Source organism: Acaromyces ingoldii (assembly GCF_003144295.1).
Source record: "Acaromyces ingoldii strain MCA 4198 unplaced genomic scaffold FA10scaffold_4, whole genome shotgun sequence".
Taxonomy (NCBI): domain Eukaryota; kingdom Fungi; phylum Basidiomycota; class Exobasidiomycetes; order Exobasidiales; family Cryptobasidiaceae; genus Acaromyces; species Acaromyces ingoldii.
The window spans coordinates 307,092-324,734 of NW_020290250.1; the positions used below are offsets into that span (position 1 = coordinate 307,092).

The 17,643-nt window shown below is 56.2% G+C and overlaps 9 protein-coding genes and 1 non-coding gene across 10 annotated transcripts; 5 read left to right on the forward strand and 5 right to left on the reverse strand.

Moving 5' to 3' along the window:
* Window positions 1-238: 238 nt before the first annotated feature.
* FA10DRAFT_302368 (hypothetical protein) lies at window positions 239-3,647 on the forward strand. Its single transcript, XM_025525105.1, has 7 exons — window positions 239-504; window positions 579-1,642; window positions 1,712-2,229; window positions 2,297-2,353; window positions 2,422-2,778; window positions 2,841-3,262; window positions 3,327-3,647. The coding sequence occupies exons 1-7, from the start codon at window positions 428-430 to the stop codon at window positions 3,451-3,453; spliced, it is 2,622 nt and encodes an 873-aa protein (XP_025376176.1). The 5' UTR covers window positions 239-427; the 3' UTR covers window positions 3,454-3,647.
* Window positions 3,648-3,754: 107 nt separating this feature from the next.
* FA10DRAFT_252999 (MFS general substrate transporter) lies at window positions 3,755-5,736 on the forward strand. Its single transcript, XM_025519675.1, has 8 exons — window positions 3,755-4,051; window positions 4,118-4,256; window positions 4,322-4,655; window positions 4,718-4,848; window positions 4,917-5,121; window positions 5,184-5,226; window positions 5,281-5,470; window positions 5,544-5,736. Exons 1-8 carry the CDS (start codon window positions 3,821-3,823, stop codon window positions 5,726-5,728), a joined length of 1,458 nt encoding a protein of 485 aa, XP_025376177.1. The 5' UTR covers window positions 3,755-3,820; the 3' UTR covers window positions 5,729-5,736.
* Window positions 5,737-5,962: 226 nt separating this feature from the next.
* Window positions 5,963-7,588, forward strand: FA10DRAFT_302370 (hypothetical protein). Its single transcript, XM_025525106.1, has 3 exons — window positions 5,963-6,690; window positions 6,757-7,220; window positions 7,295-7,588. The coding sequence occupies exons 1-3, from the start codon at window positions 6,184-6,186 to the stop codon at window positions 7,440-7,442; spliced, it is 1,119 nt and encodes a 372-aa protein (XP_025376178.1). The 5' UTR covers window positions 5,963-6,183; the 3' UTR covers window positions 7,443-7,588.
* Window positions 7,423-8,253, reverse strand: FA10DRAFT_133996 (hypothetical protein). The gene is made up of 3 exons (XM_025517996.1): window positions 8,054-8,253; window positions 7,825-7,987; window positions 7,423-7,745 (listed from the first exon to the last, which is right to left on the reverse strand). Exons 1-3 carry the CDS (start codon window positions 8,187-8,189, stop codon window positions 7,592-7,594), a joined length of 453 nt encoding a protein of 150 aa, XP_025376179.1. The 5' UTR covers window positions 8,190-8,253; the 3' UTR covers window positions 7,423-7,591.
* A 143-nt stretch (window positions 8,254-8,396) lies between these two features.
* FA10DRAFT_260894 (CRAL/TRIO domain-containing protein) lies at window positions 8,397-9,741 on the forward strand (the record flags this gene model as incomplete). Its single annotated transcript, XM_025520052.1, has 4 exons — window positions 8,397-8,723; window positions 8,797-9,001; window positions 9,093-9,418; window positions 9,499-9,741. 4 exons carry the CDS (start codon window positions 8,397-8,399, stop codon window positions 9,739-9,741), a joined length of 1,101 nt encoding a protein of 366 aa, XP_025376180.1.
* Window positions 9,671-11,092, reverse strand: FA10DRAFT_134000 (hypothetical protein). The gene has a single exon (XM_025517997.1). It carries the CDS (start codon window positions 11,047-11,049, stop codon window positions 9,865-9,867), a length of 1,185 nt encoding a protein of 394 aa, XP_025376181.1. The 5' UTR covers window positions 11,050-11,092; the 3' UTR covers window positions 9,671-9,864.
* A 429-nt stretch (window positions 11,093-11,521) lies between these two features.
* Window positions 11,522-13,291, forward strand: FA10DRAFT_232203 (UPF0052-domain-containing protein; the record flags this gene model as incomplete). The annotated part of the gene is made up of 2 exons (XM_025518894.1): window positions 11,522-12,008; window positions 12,075-13,291. 2 exons carry the CDS (start codon window positions 11,522-11,524, stop codon window positions 13,289-13,291), a joined length of 1,704 nt encoding a protein of 567 aa, XP_025376182.1.
* A 548-nt stretch (window positions 13,292-13,839) lies between these two features.
* On the reverse strand, window positions 13,840-14,770 carry FA10DRAFT_302374 (hypothetical protein; the record flags this gene model as incomplete). The annotated part of the gene is made up of 2 exons (XM_025525107.1): window positions 13,840-13,860; window positions 13,946-14,770. The coding sequence occupies 2 exons, from the start codon at window positions 14,768-14,770 to the stop codon at window positions 13,840-13,842; spliced, it is 846 nt and encodes a 281-aa protein (XP_025376183.1).
* Window positions 14,771-15,373: 603 nt separating this feature from the next.
* FA10DRAFT_t37 lies at window positions 15,374-15,486 on the reverse strand. Its single transcript has one exon. It is a non-coding gene; the product is annotated as a tRNA-Pro (tRNA).
* A 390-nt stretch (window positions 15,487-15,876) lies between these two features.
* FA10DRAFT_231362 (putative KRE2-alpha-1,2-mannosyltransferase) lies at window positions 15,877-17,069 on the reverse strand (the record flags this gene model as incomplete). Its single annotated transcript, XM_025518853.1, has 2 exons — window positions 15,877-16,769; window positions 16,835-17,069. 2 exons carry the CDS (start codon window positions 17,067-17,069, stop codon window positions 15,877-15,879), a joined length of 1,128 nt encoding a protein of 375 aa, XP_025376184.1.
* Between the last annotated feature and the right edge of the window lie 574 nt (window positions 17,070-17,643).

The window sequence follows — 17,643 nt, forward strand, 5'->3', positions numbered from 1 at the left end:
GATGCTGGACGCAATTAATGTCCTGTCTCAGCATCCGCGTTTCGCACGTCCGGCGATTCGACGATTCGGCACAGCCACGTGAAGAAGAAGACTCACCCTGGGCGGTCCAAAAATTTTGTTTTCGATCAAATGGCAGATGATGCATGTCTTCCCTTTTCGTGGCTTGAGCAATGGAAACCCGAGGTGGAGCGCTAAAAGTGCATGCCTACATCAATATTTGCATCCAGCTGCGAGAGCTGGTGCTGCCCTGTCACCTTTCAGTGCAAGTGTTTGACTAGCTCGGCGCCCGGGATCGAACATCGGGCATGTTGCTTCATGCTTGAGATCTAGGCTTCCGACCACGGAACGAAGAAAAAGGCAGACATCTTCCTTCCTGCGTAGAGGGCCCCGCCCTTCTGCAAATTCATCATCTGCCCCTCCTCCGACGATGAATCTGAGCTCTTCGTCCCCTTCGCCGCCTCAAAGGCGTCGTGTGGATGAGAAGAGGTCCAAGCAAGGATGTCTGTGAGTCTACTCCGGAGAGCTCTCTGTTGCCAAGTGTACCACATGACGCCCTTACCGTTGTTTCTCATCGCCAGGACCTGCCGAGGACGAAGGAAAAAGTGTCCAGAGGATTTTCAAACCTGGGCAGATGGGTTCACGGGCTGCAGCGCCTGTCATGTGAGAAGACAGACATGCAATCGCCCGTCTCCGACCTCCAATCATGCTCTGGCCCTGCCAAATACCGGCAAATTCCATCGAGAGACGGGCGGCAATAGCAGCAGCAGCAATAGCAGCAACCACCGGCACAATGGCTTGCATGCAAATCGGGGCTCTACTTCATCTCTTCTGTCCATGACTTCGTCCTCGTCTTCGTCATCTGTGTCAGTATCGATGCCACCGCTGGCCTCACAAGCCTCTGCTATGTTTTCGAGCCCGGAGACGTCGGGCCATCCCTCCGCCCCATTCCAAAGCGGCTCTTACACGTTTCCGCCGTTTCCGCAGCAATCAAAGGTGTCGCAAGTGCCCTTGTTCATGGAACCGCAGCAGGTCTCGGATTCCAATCAGCAGCAGTCCATGCTGTCTCAGGAGCCACAGCAACAGCAGCAGCAGCAGCAACAACAACAACAACAACAACAAGTTCAACACCAACAAGCGCAACAGCCGATTGTATATCAACAAACAGCACCATTTCAATGGCAGCAGCCGACAATTCAGGCTGGCGTGTCTTTCGAGCAAATCTTGTCTCGCAACGCCTGGCTCGACGAGTTTTTCGATGACTTTATGGATCTGACCGCCCCACTCCTCATGGATGGAGACTGCAGCAACTCTCAATGGCTTGACAGTCAGATGGCCTCGCCCGAGACAGATCCGAGCATTCTAGGCTCAAGGACCGTCTTGTCACCCTCGCCCTCTTTTGTCGTTGAGCCCTCTTCGCAACAGCCAGGGCAGACGGTACACTCAGCTTACAAGTCCACCCAGGAACAAGAAGGGCAATTGCCGGCACAGCCGCAACGGCCGAAAAGGAAGAGGACCGTGGGGGACGGTCCCGCTTTGACGGAAGGTGGTGAGAAATCATCCGTACCATGGAGCAGCAGCAACATCGGGCGATTAGTGGAATCTCAAGATCTCGACGACATGTTGACCAAGTACAGCGGCTTTTGTGAGTGAACATATTCTCCTTCCTCATCACCAAAATGGTTCCCTCAAACCCTCTAATGCTCCGATTCAGACGAGAAGCTCTGGCGAAGCATAGGGGATGTGACTGACCCCGAGAGTCACGGCGCTCTCATCGACCACATCATGAAAATTGTGAAGTCAAGCAAATTGTGCAAGTCCGCCATGGTCGCCTCCTGTCTGGCGTATCACGATCTATGCCAGCGACAGATACAAAAGGCACAAGGAATCGACTCTAGGTCCAGCCAGACACCTGCTTCATTTGTCTTTCCTTCCTCGAAACCCGAAGGACCCAGAAAGGAACCATCACCGCCGCCTTCGCCACAGGAGAATAGAGCAGAGCAGCAGCAGCAACAAGAACGGCCGCAGCAGCGAGTAATGTTTGGTCCTAGAACAGCCGAGAGGCAGAGCACTTTCAGTTCCGCGGACGGCAAGTCGGCCTCTTCGATCTGGAACAGCTCCCAATTTGCCCACGCCTGGTACGAGTTCTCGTGTCGCGAATTTCGAGCCAATAGCACTTCAAGCAACCTTGAAGCACGACTTGTGGCACTTTTCGATCTACGGGCCACAGCAGTAAGTCACGAATAGTGATCACTTGCGTCAGATGGAATATTGACGTAGTCTCTCATTGCGGCTCTAGATGTGCTTAAAAGGCGCCAAAGAGTGTCGTGAATTCGAGCCGGACGTTCAGAAGCTAGTGAGCCTTAGTTCCAAAGTCCCCATTATCAAAGGCAAGGATGAAGCTAAGCTTGCATCCTGAATCAGATTGCAGAGCTCAAGATCGATGTGCCCTATCTCCTCGCCACCGAGGACTCAGGCACCATTCTCTCTTTCCTCATTCAAGGTCTTGCGTTGACCGACATCGTTGACGGCTGCACCGTACGAGGCACAAGGTCTGCGGTCTTTGATGCAGATCCAAATCACCGCATTTCGCCCCTCCTGGAGCAAGACCGCCTGACGGCGCCTCACTTCGACTTCGATTATGTTTCGAGCCTCTCCATCAAGCTCCTCATCTGCCTCAAGTACATCAACGACATGGGTGCAGATTGTGAAGAGGGCAAGATGGTCAGAGGGTCGGCCGAGTTCGAGGAAAGAGCCAAGTGGATAGAGACAAATATTCTGGTGAGCCACTCTTAGTCTCCTATGCGGTTCGCAAAAAGAGGCGAATAATTTCTCTCTTCTAGGCAGCTCAGGTCGACGTCTCGCGGGACGAGACTAGCACGTCGAGGTTGCGAACGTTTGGGCTCCACGAGATGTGGCGCGAGGCCGTTTTTATCCACCTTTATCAGGTCGTCTACCGACTGGGCTGCATGGCAAAGAAAGTTCAACACTCACTTGAGCAAATTATCAAGCTATCCGAAATGATGCAGTTCAATACGCCCAAATCGACAGGGGATTGGCGAGGCGCAGGTATTCCGGCAGCCAGACAAGCAAAGGCTCGGGCGGAGGAAAGCGCGACCAACCTTGCATCACTGGCGCCATACATGGACGATGACAAGCTTGACACAATCGACATGTCCATGGTTTGGTTCCTCGCGGCGACTGTCGCAATTACGCACGAGCATCGGGAGATCTGCCTCCTCAACCTTGGCTCAATCGGTCAAGAGTGAGTTGAATTTCTCTGCCGTTTCCCTTCAAGGGTGCGTATGTACTAACGAGGGCTGTCGCAGACGAGTCCTCCAAGACAATGTGACCTACATAAAAAAGCTCTGGCAGCTTACCGACTCCGATGGCCGCTCAGTCGACTGGCACGACATGGTCAAGGAGCACGGCTTCTCTGTATCCTATTTAATCTAGGGCTCTCCTTTCTGATATCTGCTCTTCTAATCCTTCCGCCAATCTGCCTGTTGCTGTATCCATAACTACTCCGGGCATTCCTGCAGACTGAGGATGAATGATGCTTCAGACAGAAGATGATTGGCCAGAAGGTTTTAGTAAGCCGAGCCTTGGGGAAGAAAGTAGTCACCGAACCACTGTTTCGGGAATATCGCAAGATCTGGGTTGTTCCGTGCCGCCGGGAAAATCCCATCCCAGCTAATCTCGCGATCGCAGGGTGCAGAAATTGGCGCTAATTCTTGCTTCATATCAGGAGGGGGCCCCTGGACGGAAAGATACGCTTTTCACTACCATTACATCTTTACTTCTTCTGACTGGACAGGCGACGATGACGCGCTACGAATCGGCTCGCGACTGGCCGACTTGGCGCAAGTGGGCTCTGCTAGTGCCCATCTACCTCATCGATCTCTCCGTGTCGTGGGGCGCATCCTGCTTTTCGCCAGCCCAGAAGAAGTTCCAGAAAGACTTTGGAACAAGCGCCGAGGTGACGACGCTGGGCCTCAGCTTGTACGTCTTAGGTCTTGCCTTGGGCCCAATGTTCCTGGCTCCGCTCTCAGAGGTGAGCCTTGGGTCCATTCTCACCAGCGCCTTCTCTATGACTGATACCTCCACACGGTCCATGTAGTACTTTGGACGCTCGCCAGTCTACATCGTGTCCTATGGTACCTTGCTTGCTTGGTTGCTCGGAACAGCCCTCGCGCCGAACTTGGGTGCATTCCTCGTCTTTCGTGTCCTTGGAGGATTGACTGCAAGCTGCACAATTGGTGACTACGTTTTAGGCTATCGCGTATGAAGACAGTAGTCTGACTCTCCTGATCTGCATCTCCAGCGAATCTGGGCGGTACCATAGCAGACCTATTTCCGCGTCGACACACGGGCAAAGCGATGGCTTGGTTCCTCTGGGCAGCCACTTGTGGCTCTCCTTTAGGCTATTTTCTCTTCAGCACCATAGCTCAAAGTCGAGGCTGGCGCGATGTCTTTTGGGCCCTGCTCGGGATAGCAGGAGGCTTCTGGCTCCTCATGTCGGCCACGCTCTTGATACTAGGGGAGACGAGGCCAAAGGAGATGCGAAAGGAGCTAACGGCGTCCAATTTAGCGAGAGATCTCCTCCAAAGGACAATGACTAGGCCCTTTCGCTTTCTCTCCACCGAGCCCATCGTCATGTCAGTCAGGGTCGGCTACTCGAATAGCAAGATGAGAGCTCACCTAGTCCACCCGCGAACAGGTTTGCCGCCGCCTACAATGGCTTTCTCTACGGCATCAGCTTTCTCTTCAACGATGCGCTTTCCCTCGTCTTTTCTCAGCACAGGTTCAATACACTAGAGACGGGTCTGGCGTTTCTCGGTATTGTGGTTGGTCAGTGATAAGGCTGTATCCATTGCTTCTTGGTCTCGCCTCTAATTCTCCCTCTTCTCACTCAACAGGCATATCCATTGGCCCACTTACCCACATCCTCTTTCAAGAGCGCTTCTTCCAGCGACGAGTCGCCGCTGTGGCGGGTCCTGCAGACCAGCATGCTGTTGTGCCCGAAGCCCGTGTTCGCACTGCCATGATTGCTGCGGTGACTCTGCCAATCAGCCTCTTCTGGTTCGCCTGGACATCGTTACCGAGTGTGCATTGGATTGTGCCGTAAGTGTCATGATCGATCTCATCTTCTTCTTAGCTGAAACGCAACCCAACTCTGCTCAAAGTATCCTCGCCTGCGTACTGTGGGGCTGGAGTTTCTATACCTTGGTGAGTCATGTTGAGAGTGGAAGAGGGGCACGTTGAAGTCTGACAGTAGCCCAGATCCTCGCCACATACGAGTTTGTCGTTGACTCTTACGGCATCTGGTCCGCCAGTGCTTTGGCCGGCGTCGGTCTCGTGAGAAACCTCTGCGGGGCAGGGTTTCCCCTCTTTGCCAATCAGATGTACCACCGGCTTGGCTACGAATGGGCGACAAGCCTGCTCGCTTTCCTAGCCATCCTCCTCCTTCCCAGTATGCATCCGCTTCTCCTCATCCTTTTCTTCTCCATCCACTGATGATTCGATGATTTGGTCATTACCTTCAGTCACCTTCGTCCTCTACTTTAAGGGCGAGAAGCTGAGGATGAAGAGCCCCTTTGCGGCCTCGATCTCACGCGACGCGTCTCCGAGCTCAGGCGAGAATGCCGCGGCAGACGTCGAGCAGCCGCTAGAGTACACGCCCGAGGCGGAGGAGAAGAAGAACAAGATGATGAAGAGCAGCAGCAGCTAGGGAGCTTGATCGATACGTGTGCTTAATGACATGTTCATGACAGCGCTTGCCCTGGCACGGGTCGTGTGACTTGTGTCGATCTAGCTGACTAGTAGTAGTGGGAAACTGACAGAGTCTTGCATGCATGCGTCCAACCTTCGGCTCGCTCGAGCCGTGCCAAGAGCAGCGGTGTTTACGTTCCCCCTTTTATTTTTTTTGAATTTTTTTCTCTTTCTTTCGGATTTTCGCTTTCCGCGGCATTTCCAGACTGTTGCTTCGCCCGTGCAGGTTGCTTAGGTGCGGGCGATTAATGATTATGTGGATCGTAGGGGTCCACTATGCAACGACGGCCCGGATCAGTCGTAGTAGTATGTCAGCTATGATTGAAGCTCCTCTTGGCCATCAACATCAACGCTCCTCGACAATCCACTCCTTCGTTTGACGACGGCGGCGGCAGCGGTCAAAAGAGAGAAAAGATGATCATGACACCCCGATCACGATCACGGCCAGGGGGCAGCTGCCTCGGCTTCATCTCGCCGCGGACAGCGACGCTGCTCCTGGCACTACTCGGCCTCGTTGCCCACCTCCAGACATTCTCGCACCTCAAGTCGCTTCAAGAATCGTTCCCCGACGTGCCCAAACGCCTCCCATCGACACCCGTGCTCTCTTCTCCACCAACGTCCTCCTCGATATCATCACCGTCGTCGACTTCATCATCGTCGTCGCCGACGCTCCTAGCATCTGTGTCGTCTTTGTCGAACGAGGCCGCCGCAGGCTCCTACTGGTCGTCGCTGCAGGAAGACGGCCGATGGTTCAACCTGCTGTCCACCTCATCGCCCCGAAATGGCAATCCAGCAGACGAACAAAGCCAGGATGAGGAGCGACGGAGCTGGGAGGCCGCCAAGACGCTAGCAAGGCTGATGCGAGGGTATGCCGCCTTGAGTGCCATTGCCTGCGCTTTTGGCATCTTTGGTGCCGCCAAGGTGAGAGGAGAGGGAAAAGAAAAAGACAACATGAAGCTTTATGCTGACTTGACCACTCCATTCCAGCATCACCTCTTGTCGACGCGCATCTTTGTCCTGGCTTCCTTCTTGGACGTCTTTCTTTGCGCCCTCTCGCTCCTCTCGCTCTCGCTGCTGGCCACCTATCCCGAGGTGCGCGCACTGGCATGCGACCAGGTGTCATCGGGCGAGATCCATGCGCTTCTGGCCTTCTTCCGCGGCGGTGGCCCTCCTGCCTCGTCGTCGTCGCCGTCATCCTCAAGGATGGCTGCCCACAGCCTCTCTCTCGGCCCCTCGCCGCCCTCGGCCAGCAACACGGCTGCCTCGTTTGTCGACAACCTCTTCCGGCGTGCTTCTCGTGGCCAGTCGTCGGCGTCGACCGCAGACGTGGGCACCGTCTGGTGGGACGCCCTCATGGACAATGTCTTTGCGAGCGAAAACTGCGACGAGGTCTTTGCAACGACGGTCGTGCCCCTCATTCTTGTCTTCAGTCTCATCTATCTGGCTCTTCGGTGGGTGCAACCCTTTACCCTTTTCCTGGCCTGATAATTGTTCCGGGGAAGCTCACTCTTATTCGCACACACAGCATCCACTTTCTCTTTGTCATCCACCGCTACTACGTCTCGCTGCTCCGAGACCGGATGGGCCTCTTTCTCTCCTCGGCCCCCACTTCGCCCCTCTCGCGAACTTCTGACGACAACGAAAAGCAAGTCGACGGCGACAAGATGGCTTGATGTGCTTGCTTCTCTGCTCTGCTCCACACTTCTTTCTCTGTTCTCTCACCATGGATTAGGAGTCACTTGATCGGTTTTATGGTGTACCATTTGTATTTATACACAGACAGGCGCATTGCTGCACCCTGGATTTCACATACACGCCCTTTTTACTTCTCCCCCGGTCGCCTCCTGCCTCTGACCCGAATCCCCTTTTGCACCCGTGGGCCCCATCCCCGGACCTTTTTCTTTGGCTTCTGATCCACGACAAAGTCGCTTGGGTCGTGGCCCTGCCGATATTTCTCCAGGGCCCAAAGGACGAATCTGTGTGAGAGTGAAGGAGAGCAACCGTCAGCTTCAGAGAGCAAGCAACAAGAGGACATAGAAAGAGGGAAGCTCGCACCTGCGCTGCTTTGGGGTCACACCTGCACTCTTGAGCTGCGTTCCATCGAGGCCAAAGAGGGCGTTCCAGTCTTCGCCCGTCAGACCTGAGACGGCCTGCTGCAGGTCGCCTCGCCGCGGGGTGCTGATCGCCTGGAGGAAGTCGGCGGGCGTTGCAAGGTTGCCTGTGGTGAGGGACGTTAGCAGCAAGATCGGGCGCATCAACATAGAAGAGGGGCAGAGGTGCTCACCTCGAGGAGGCGGAATGGGCCTCGCGGCGGGTGCAGGAGCGGACGTGGAAGCATGTCGAGCGGCGACGGCAGCAATCAACGACGGCCTGGCGAGGCTCCTCGCAAAGAGCGACGAGACGACTGGTCTGAGCGCCATCGTCCACACACTAATCGCGCTGCTGCTGCTGCTGCTGCTGCTGCTGTTGCTCGAAGAAATTGAGGGAGCGATGAGACGACTGGACCGCACGCGCTGATTTTTTTCTTCCCCTTCTCAGTCCCGGAATTCGGGCACTGAATGGCCTGAGAGATTGAAGATTCAGAACCGCCAAAGATGGTGCGATAAAGTTAGCAAGCACTGCAAACCATGTCGCGTTTCCTCCGCCGCAATGCGTCGCAGGCGACGGCAGCCAGTGGAGATGCACAGGCAGCGTCGGCGGCGCAGGCCAAGACGACGATGATCCACACACGGCCAATGCCCCACGCCAGGCCCGACGCGCTGCCAGAGCTTTCGGCCAGCCAGCGCCAGACAATCGAGGCCATTGCTGCTCATCTGCAGGAATTGCACAAGGAACTGGCGGAAGAAGATGAGTACAAAAATTGGGAGAAGAGGTGGATCGAGGACGAGAGCACAGCTCGAAGGTACGCCGTCGCATGCAAATTTGACGAGGCTCTCGCCAAGCGCAGGGTTGCCGTGAGTTGGAGCTTCCATCAGGAGTGAGATAGTAGAGAGAGAGAGAATGCAGGGTCTGATGCGGTGCCTTCAGGACACGTTGCGCTGGCGCAGAGAGTACAAGCCGGAGCTCATCAAGCCGGAAGAGGTGGCCATCGAGGGCGAGACAGGCAAGCACGTCCTGAGTGGCTTCGACAACAAGGGCAGGCCCGTCCTCTACCTTCGGCCAGGCCGCGAGAACACCAAGCCGAGCCCGCGTCAGATCAGATACCTTGTCTGGGGCCTCGAGCGAGCGCTAGGTGGGTCTTGGCACACTCGATTCCTGTATCTTTGGCAGCTCTCTCTGACCTCAGAAGGAGTCCATGGCAGACTTTTGCCCGCCCGGCCAAGAAAAGATCTGCCTGCTCATCGACTACGCCTCAGCCTCGCAGGCCAACACGCCCTCCTTCTCGACGTCTCGCGGCGTGCTCAACATCCTTCAGAATCACTACGTGGAACGGCTAGGCCAGGCGCTCATCGTAAACGTCAACTGGTTCATCTCGGCTTTTTTCACCGCAATCACACCCTTTCTCGACCCCGTCACGGCCAAGAAGATTGTCATGCTCCGGCACCCCCCAGGACTGCAAGACTATGTCAGTGTCGAGCAGCTCGACGCCGAGTTTGGCGGCCGCTGGAACTACCGGTTCGAGTTTGACGACTTCTGGTCTCAGGTCCTCGTGCGTGTCATGCCTCTCTGTCTTTCCTTTTCTCTTCTCTATCACTCACTTCGAGCTGTCTCCGCGACTCTCCTACACAGGACTTTACGGGTGTGGCCCAGGACGGGACGAGGGAGCACGAGACGAGGGCGAGGCAGGCCATTACAGACGAGGATGCTGTGGAGGCTGCAAAGCGCGTCAATGCCGCAGAGAAGAGCGCCAGCGTCAGCGTCAGCGCCACCGAGAGCCCCGATGCGTCGGCGCAGAGCACGGCGCCAGCCACGAGCGAGACGACGCCGGCTACGTCGATGAGCGGTGCCGGCGAAGAGCAGGGGCAAAAGTAACCGACAGACTTCCCATTTCCTAGTTTAATCTTGAGATAGAAATACAGTACATAAAGGGAGTATGCCAGTGAATGAATCTATACCATGCCCAACTCTCTATTTGTTTTTACCTTCGCCCTCAATTCAAGCCTGGATCTGCTGCTCCTCTGTCAAAGGATAGTGGCCGTTCCCGTTTGCAATGTGCCATGGAGCTTCCTTGCTGCGCCTCACCAGCTCCTCGTCCCTCTTGCGCGCCTTGTCCATCGCTGCCTCGGCCTCTGCTGCTGCTTCTCCTAAGTAATCGTCATCGCGGCCCTGCACCGTGGCAAATTTTTCCATGCTGCCATACGCATCGCCGCTCTCGCCATCGCCCCACCTTGGCGTGGGCCGCTGCTGGCTGACGGTGGCCGAGGCAGCGGCGGCGATGGCGGCGAGGCGCTTCTTGACGAGGTAGGCCACGCAGTCGTCCCAGCTGGCCTGGTCGGGCGAAAAGGCAGCATAGCGCGGCGGACAGTCATAGGCAAGGCTGGCACAGTGGATGAGCACATCGGCAGTGAGGCCCTTGACGAGCTGGTGCGGCGAGCGGAAGCGGTGCAGGCGGTAGTGCCCTGCGAGGAGCCAGGGCACGTCGCTGTACGTGCGAAATGTCTCTTGCGGCGGGCGGTGCCGGTCTACTGAAGACGGGTCTGAGAGCCGCGCAAACAGCGGCCGTTCCGACGCAGACGAGCCTGCAGCTGGGATCGTCGTGGGCATTTTGCTCGACAGCAGCGCCCGCAGCGGGTAGCTCCACACGAGGTCCACTTCGTCGGGCGAGGGCGAGAGGCTGGACAGCGTTTTGTATGCGCTGCGGGGCGGGAGAAAGTAGATGACGGGATGCACGAGGAGCGCCGTCTTGCTGAGAAAGGGCCGCGCCGTGTAGAGGTGCACGCAGTCGCCGACTTCCTGGGCACGCGGATCGAGCCCAACCTCCTCGCACGTCTCGCGAATGGCCGTCATGGCCACGTCGAGCTGGCCCGACTGCGGGTCGACGTCGCTCCGGTCGACCTTGCCGCCAGGCAGGCTTGCCTGTCCGGGATGCGAAGAGAGATGCATGGCCCGCGTCGAGCATATGACGTGCAGCTCAGGCTCCATGTCGCTGCTGTCGTCGGTCGGCGGCACGGCGCACGAGGTGGAGCGGGTCTGGAACAGGATCACGGCCACGGCCGCCTGGCCCTTTGTCGGCATCGCGGCGGGCAGACGAGGCGTCGCAGGCAGCGACGCCAGCCTCAGTATGGCCTCGCGGTTTGGCGCCGAGAGGCCATCCAGCTGCGCGGGAGTGGGAGTCGCCATCCTTCTTCTTCTCTATGTTCGTCGTCGTCGTCGTTGTTTGTGGTGCAGCCGGAAGCTGATAAACTGATGCATGCAGCCTTAGCCAACCCCAAATCTTCTCTTCTGCAGGCCTCGTCGCGTGGAGAAATGAACTTTTTTTAGAGCGCGCACTGATCAACGACATATTCTCGGACTTCGGTGTTGCCTTGCTTTCCCATGAACAAACTGTTGTCCAAGTGAGGGGAGGATGGCTAATCAGCTCACACCGAGGCTCACGCCCTCTGTGTCCAAGAGCAACAGCACCCTGCCTTCGCCAATCAGGGTGCCCTCGCCGGAGCCGGGTGGGGCCTTGGATGACTTCGAAGGGCCAGCCACAGCGAGGGCCGTCGCTGGACCCAGCCGCCTGTTTGAAGGCGAGGTCGAAGACGAGGCGTTTGCGGCAAGGACGGAGCAGCTGTCTCTCGAGGGCACAACGCCACAGGAAGCCTATGTCATGCCTCTTGCGAGCGACGAAAAACCTTTTGCTCCTACTTTGTCGACAGAGGCAGGCGTCGGCAGCCACATCAGTAACAGCAGCGGAAGCAGTAGTCTCGGCAGAGTCGTTGTCATCTCTGGTGGCAGCGGATACAACGACCTCGTGGGCGCGACACCCGAGGCCACGTTTGTTATGCCTATCAGCGACAACGGCGGCTCCTCGTCCGAGATCATTCGCGTACTTGGCGGTCCTTCGATCGGCGACCTGCGCTCGCGCCTCGTGAGGTTGATACCCGTGACGACAGCGACGGCACAGCACCGTCACGGCAGTGACTTGTCATCAAGACCCTTGCCGTCATCAAACGACGCCATACACAGGCTGCTGGCCTACCGACTTCCCTCCACGGGCTCCTCGAGGGACATCAAGCAGGAGTGGATGGACATCCTCGAGGGTCGACACAAGCTCTGGCGCGGCATCGAGCCCGAGAGAAAGGAATGCATACGAGGTCGGTTTTTGTCTTCTCTTGTTGAGTTGCTCATCGTGGCTGACGATAACATGACATGACACACAGGCTTTCTTGTCCACTTCGAAGCCGACATTCTCCGTCGTGCCCACCGCAACTTCAACTTCCGTGGCGGGTCCATAGGCAACTTCTTCCTCGCCGCGGCCCAGAAGTTCTTCCGAAGCATTCAGAGCGCCATCTTCCTCTTTAGCGTCACGACGCAGTCCCACAGCCCTCTGCTGGGCGGTGCGAGGGTCTTGCCTGTCATCAATACAAACCACACCGCCACCATTGCCGCAGAACTTGCCAACGGCGAGACCATTGTGGGACAGTGCGAAATTAGTCATCCAGCCGTGGCGACAAAGACATCGGCGAGCTCTGGAAGAACATCAGCATCGCATACAGGGCCTGCCACCCCTGCAGAGAGCGTCATCTTTGACCCGATACAGCGCATTCGGCACCAGCAGCAGCAGCAGAGGCCGATTGGCAGCAGCAGACTGACCGTCGGTGCCTTTGGCGACGGCTTAGAGCCAAGCGGTGATGAGGACGAGCGGAGTGACGACGAGGAAGAAGAGGACGAGATAGATGACGATCGAAGCGAGGCAGCAGGGACCGATGACGACGACGACGATGTTGATGACTACGTGCAAAGAGTATCACGAAGGCACGGAAAGCGGCGGCCCAGAAGGCGGAGTGAAAACGAATCTCGCCAGCTCCGAAACATTGTCTTTTCAAAGACCGACGGTGGGTCCGATGAGGATGGCACACCGCCACTCTCTGCCCCCATCGAGCGGGTCTTCTACGTCAACGCATACCGAAACGAGGTGCACCCGGCTCCGAATCCAGCCTTCCTCTCGTGCTTATCCAATGACGCCGCCACGCTCGTCTACTCCTGCGGGTCGCTCTGGACCAGCCTCGTGCCCTGCCTTGCGCTCAGAGGCGTTGCAAGGGCCATCAAGAGCAGCCCGTCGCTTCGCTACAAGGTGTTGCTCCTCAACACGACACACGACCGTGAGACAGCGGGTCTGGACGCTGTCGACTTTATAGATGTAATCTACCGCGCCCTGCTCCTCTACCCGCGCCATCGCGACCAAGGGTACGAACCTCGCGACTTTGTCACACACGTTGTCTACTTCAAGAATGGCTCAGTCAAGGTCGACGAGAGCAAGCTTCAGTCGATGGGCATCCAATGCATCTGCGCGAACTCGACGCTGTCAGCTTCTCGGCCTAGATTCGACGAGGAAAGTGTCAAGAGAGCATTGAGCGAGATCGTCGCGTCCTCGTGACTATCACTGGCTGTGTTGCTGCGTCCACTTGGGCTTGTACACTAGCACTACCATTGCAATTTGACCGCAGGAAAACCCTCAGGCTCCTCGCACTGTACAGTATTAAGTGTCGAAAACAACCTTGTATTCGGCTGCGAAATAGGCATCGAAATGTTTTGGACTTCGTGAGAGACCCGCGTACACTCGGGTATCTAGCTATGCCGATCGTTTTTGTCTTTTGTCGCTGGTAGGGGCTTCTTTTCGATACTATGCGCGATTGGCAAGCGCAATTGCAGAACAGGCCTGAGATGCGAGGGACGAGACTCCTCCGTCGTTTTTGTGAGACGTTGGACAATTCCTAGAGAAGTGGCCTTTCGAACGGCAAGTCGAGCAGACGATGAAGGGACAGGAACCAGTCAGATGCTGGGAGTGAGGGTCGGCTGCGCACGTACCCATCGAACAGTACGGATATCGACCACGGTAGGAGAGGCGAAAGTACTGTCGCGGGCAATATGGAAGGGCAATTGGAATGATACCTGGCCAAAATGGGACGATTCCAGCCGCGTTCTCTACACCCTCTGGGAGGCCCTCTGTTGGTATGTCACTGTGAGCGGAAAGGTGGACGATAATTCGAACCACGTTGCCGTAGTACGATTTCTTCGATTTCGTGCTGACCCTTGTTTTGATCCAGACTTCCTGCAAGTGGGAAAAGGTAGGACCAAATGACGGTTCTATCTGACCCTCAGCGACACGATATCGAAAGTGGTGATCAGTGACGAGGCGTGCCAAGATCCGGTTGTAGAAATCGACGTCCAGAGCCTGGGTGAGAGGAATTGCTTGCAAAGAGACGACCCAGCTAGAGGCAGGGATGTCGATACCAGCGGGTTGGAAAAGCAGAAGGCCGCGCTGCTCACCGTTGTCGCCCGTGAGGACTTCCCAGTCGACCGTGCGAATCAAAGCAGGATCGAAGTCGTCGGCAATTGAAAAGTGGACAGAGTCATCCTTGCAGAGGATCTCCACGTACGGCTCCTCCGGAAATCGAGAGATAAGTTGCAGCAAGAGATGGGCATGGTTGGCATCCAAGCTGGATGGGTCAGTCATATACCCCGAGGGGGCCTGGTAGCAGAGCATTTGAGGAGACCTGGCCGCTCCGGTGATGGCTTCCGAAGAGAAAAGAATATCTGAAGAGATGAGGCGATCTTCGGGAGGGACGAGGCCGAGATCCTTGAGCGATTTATCGGTATTTATGCTATTGTAGTGCTCGACGGACCATAGGAGAACGCTACCGTCGTCGATGGCTGGGTGCGAAGGGTCCTGCGACTGTTGTCCAGAGTGGGGCGTAGGAGCAGAGAGGAAGGTACGTGTCTTCGTGAGTGTCACGCAATTTTGGTCCAGGCCGAGAGGAGTCTGACGGGAGTGCTGAATGTGCGAAGCCCCCGATGTCGATACGACTGTTTCTTTGTCCTGGGTTTTTACGTAGAACGCCTGGTTGTTGGCCATAATTGCCTGGTACTTGCAGCTGATGAAGTGGTCTGCAGTAGTAGCCACCGTCGGGTATTGGCTCAACGGCAATGTTGTCAGGGCCAAATTGAAGAGGAGAAAAAAAGACGGGTGTGGCAAGAAATCGAGCTTCTCAATAGATTTATCTGGCATGCTTAGGCCTTGGTGCGACCGAAGAACAAAAGGAAGTAGTGGCGCTCATGAGCGATTCTCGGACGTGCGGACCCCTTTCGTGCATGGGCCCACCACTTCCGTGAAATAGTTCAATCTACTCAAGAATTAATCAGGAGGCTAGCCAAATCAGCTTCAACCGGCGGGAAAGGGAAAGAGAGCGGCGTCGGGACAGTGAGGAGGAAGGGTGACTGGTACCGGAGAAAGACGTTCAGGCCGCCATAGTGCATGGGTGGGGCTTCATCGCACCGCGTGAAAGACCCAATATGGTGTTCATTATTCCTAAAAAGGACAATGTTCGAGAGCAAGAGGCTGACAAGGGACGACTGGGAGCACTTGTGACTCCTCAAAACCTCAATGAGCACATCAAGCCCTCAACAGAGAAGATTCGATAAGATGCCGAAAAAAATAAGGCGGCTGTGGATGGAGCCAGGGCTCCACCGGGACTCGAACCCGGGCCTCCACCAGATTCAGATTGCCCTGCAAGGCAGGGGGATTTGATAAAATAACCCGAAGGTGGTATTGTACCTCTTAACTATAGAGCCTTACTTAATTAATACAAGGTGATCTTTAACGTACATCAAGCTACAATCTACGTCCCTATCGTTTCCGAAAATGCTTGCTGACTGGTTGAAAACTTCTGGTGACTTTACGCGAAAAGCTCATCCTTAACCTATTGCCCAGCATGAGAGTCGCGAAAGTTCTCTCGCGACTGTAGCACCAGAAACAGCACCTCGGTGAACGGGGCGAACACGCACGTTTAATGGGCAAGGGGATCAAGAGCCGCATTTATATTGATAGTCCATGAAGATGCAGCGAAGCCGGGCAAGCGAGAAGAGTTAGAAGACAATGCGTGAGAGGGTGTGATACAAATAGCGGCACCGATCGAGTCGTCTATGCGAGAATGATCGTTGCCGTCCTGACTCGAAGCGCTATCAAGGGACGACGTGCGTTGGAACCTTCTCTGTCGCACCCCTGTACCACTCGGCCAGGCAGGAGAAGTCATGACGGTCAAAGGTGTTGGACGTGTCACAGTCGCACCGGCCCGAGTTGTGATAGTCTTGGTGCTTGGGGCAGTGGGTCCATGGGTGGTGGGTATAGCCAATGTCGTCAAAGTGGTGGATCTGGTCCTTCTCCAAGAAGAGGGCCGCAGCGATGGAGTGGACGGGCGCGTCGCCCCAGCGCTCGTAGAAGAAGCCACCGGCGCGATCGAGATAGTTGAAGTAGTCGAGATACCGCTGCGAACGCCAGAAGCGAAGGTCGCCAATCTCAAAGTTGCTCCAGAAGTGACACGTGTTCCAAATACGCTGCTCGGTGTCAAAGAGAAAGTGATCGGCGTTGGACTTGGGGATATAGAAGGGATGTTGGGTGATGAAGTCTCTCGTCGTCTCCCAAAGAGTAGGCACAGTGTCGATGAACTCGCGGCCGGCAATCGTGAAGCCGTACGTCTTGTTGTTGAGCTGCATGAACAGGAAAGGATCGTAATCAATGTCGCAATGGAGCTTGATGCCCGGCTCGACGCGCCAGTAGTAGTCGAGGTCCAGGGTGAGTGGGTGACGAAAGAAGAAACCAGATTGGTAGCGACACATGTGCCGGTAAGACTCGGAGTCGCCATACGGCATGCCCTTTTTCCCCATCTCCTTTCGTGCCTTGGCAGCCTTGACCTGGTCCACGTAGGGCGGATAGCTCCAATGCTCATGGGGCACTTGGCCGAAGCGGACCTCACTCCGCGTAAGCTTCCGCACGCCGGCCTTGAACTCTTTGGAAAAGGGCTGGTCGTTGAGGAAGATCCACGGATAGCCATACTTGTGATTGAATCGGTATTCAACTGGGAAAAGTCACACAATCAGCTTCTCAGACGTGCTACTCTGCGCATCCTGATTCGTTGCTCACCGTCGCGTATGCTGCCCTTGAGATCTTCGAGCTCTCGGTTCCTCGCCAGGACGATGAAGCCGGCCTTTGCCCTCTTGGCAACATTCGCTTGTTGGGGCACATAGCTGGGCGGGTATAGGTTGCCGTCGGCATTTCTTGTCGCATTGGCTGCGAGCTCTGCGTCGGTCTGCGGCGGATGAACGACGTACGTGCTCACATTGCATGACCGCCAAGGCTCGCTGGGCACGACGCCCATGAGCTTTTCCACTGGTGAAATCGGTGCGGGAGCTGGGGGCGGCGGGACCGGTGCCGCAGGCGGCGCTGCTGCAGGCCCATTGAGCGGTGGCAGATCTTCCCTCGAGCCCGCGCCTCCAGCTCCCGCGCCGGGAAAGTGCATACGGACATTATCGTAGGCGCCCGGCGAGACACTGAGCCATGTCGTCACAAAGAGGGTAAAGAAGAAGACGACGACTACGGCCACGAGCTTGTGGTATGACGTTCGAAGCCAAGTGACCGGCGACATTGCGGGAGTCGACGGCCTCAAATTTGCGAAGAGCGGAGCCTTGCTCTCTGACGAGATGAAAGAGGGGAGAAGATACCTTAAACTTTAGAGCGAGATTTGGAACGCGTCGGGAGAGCGAGCACGAGGTGCGAGGCGGTGCGGCAAATCTCTCCGGCGCGAAAAGAAGCGTGCGCTTGTCACGATCCGTCACCCCATGGCCATCGAGCTCAGGCTTGCCATGGCAGTACCACCCGGCGGCAAGCCGTGCCAATGATTTATCCGACTTTTCCGAGAAGGGGGGCGAAACGACTATCGATCGGTATGGCAG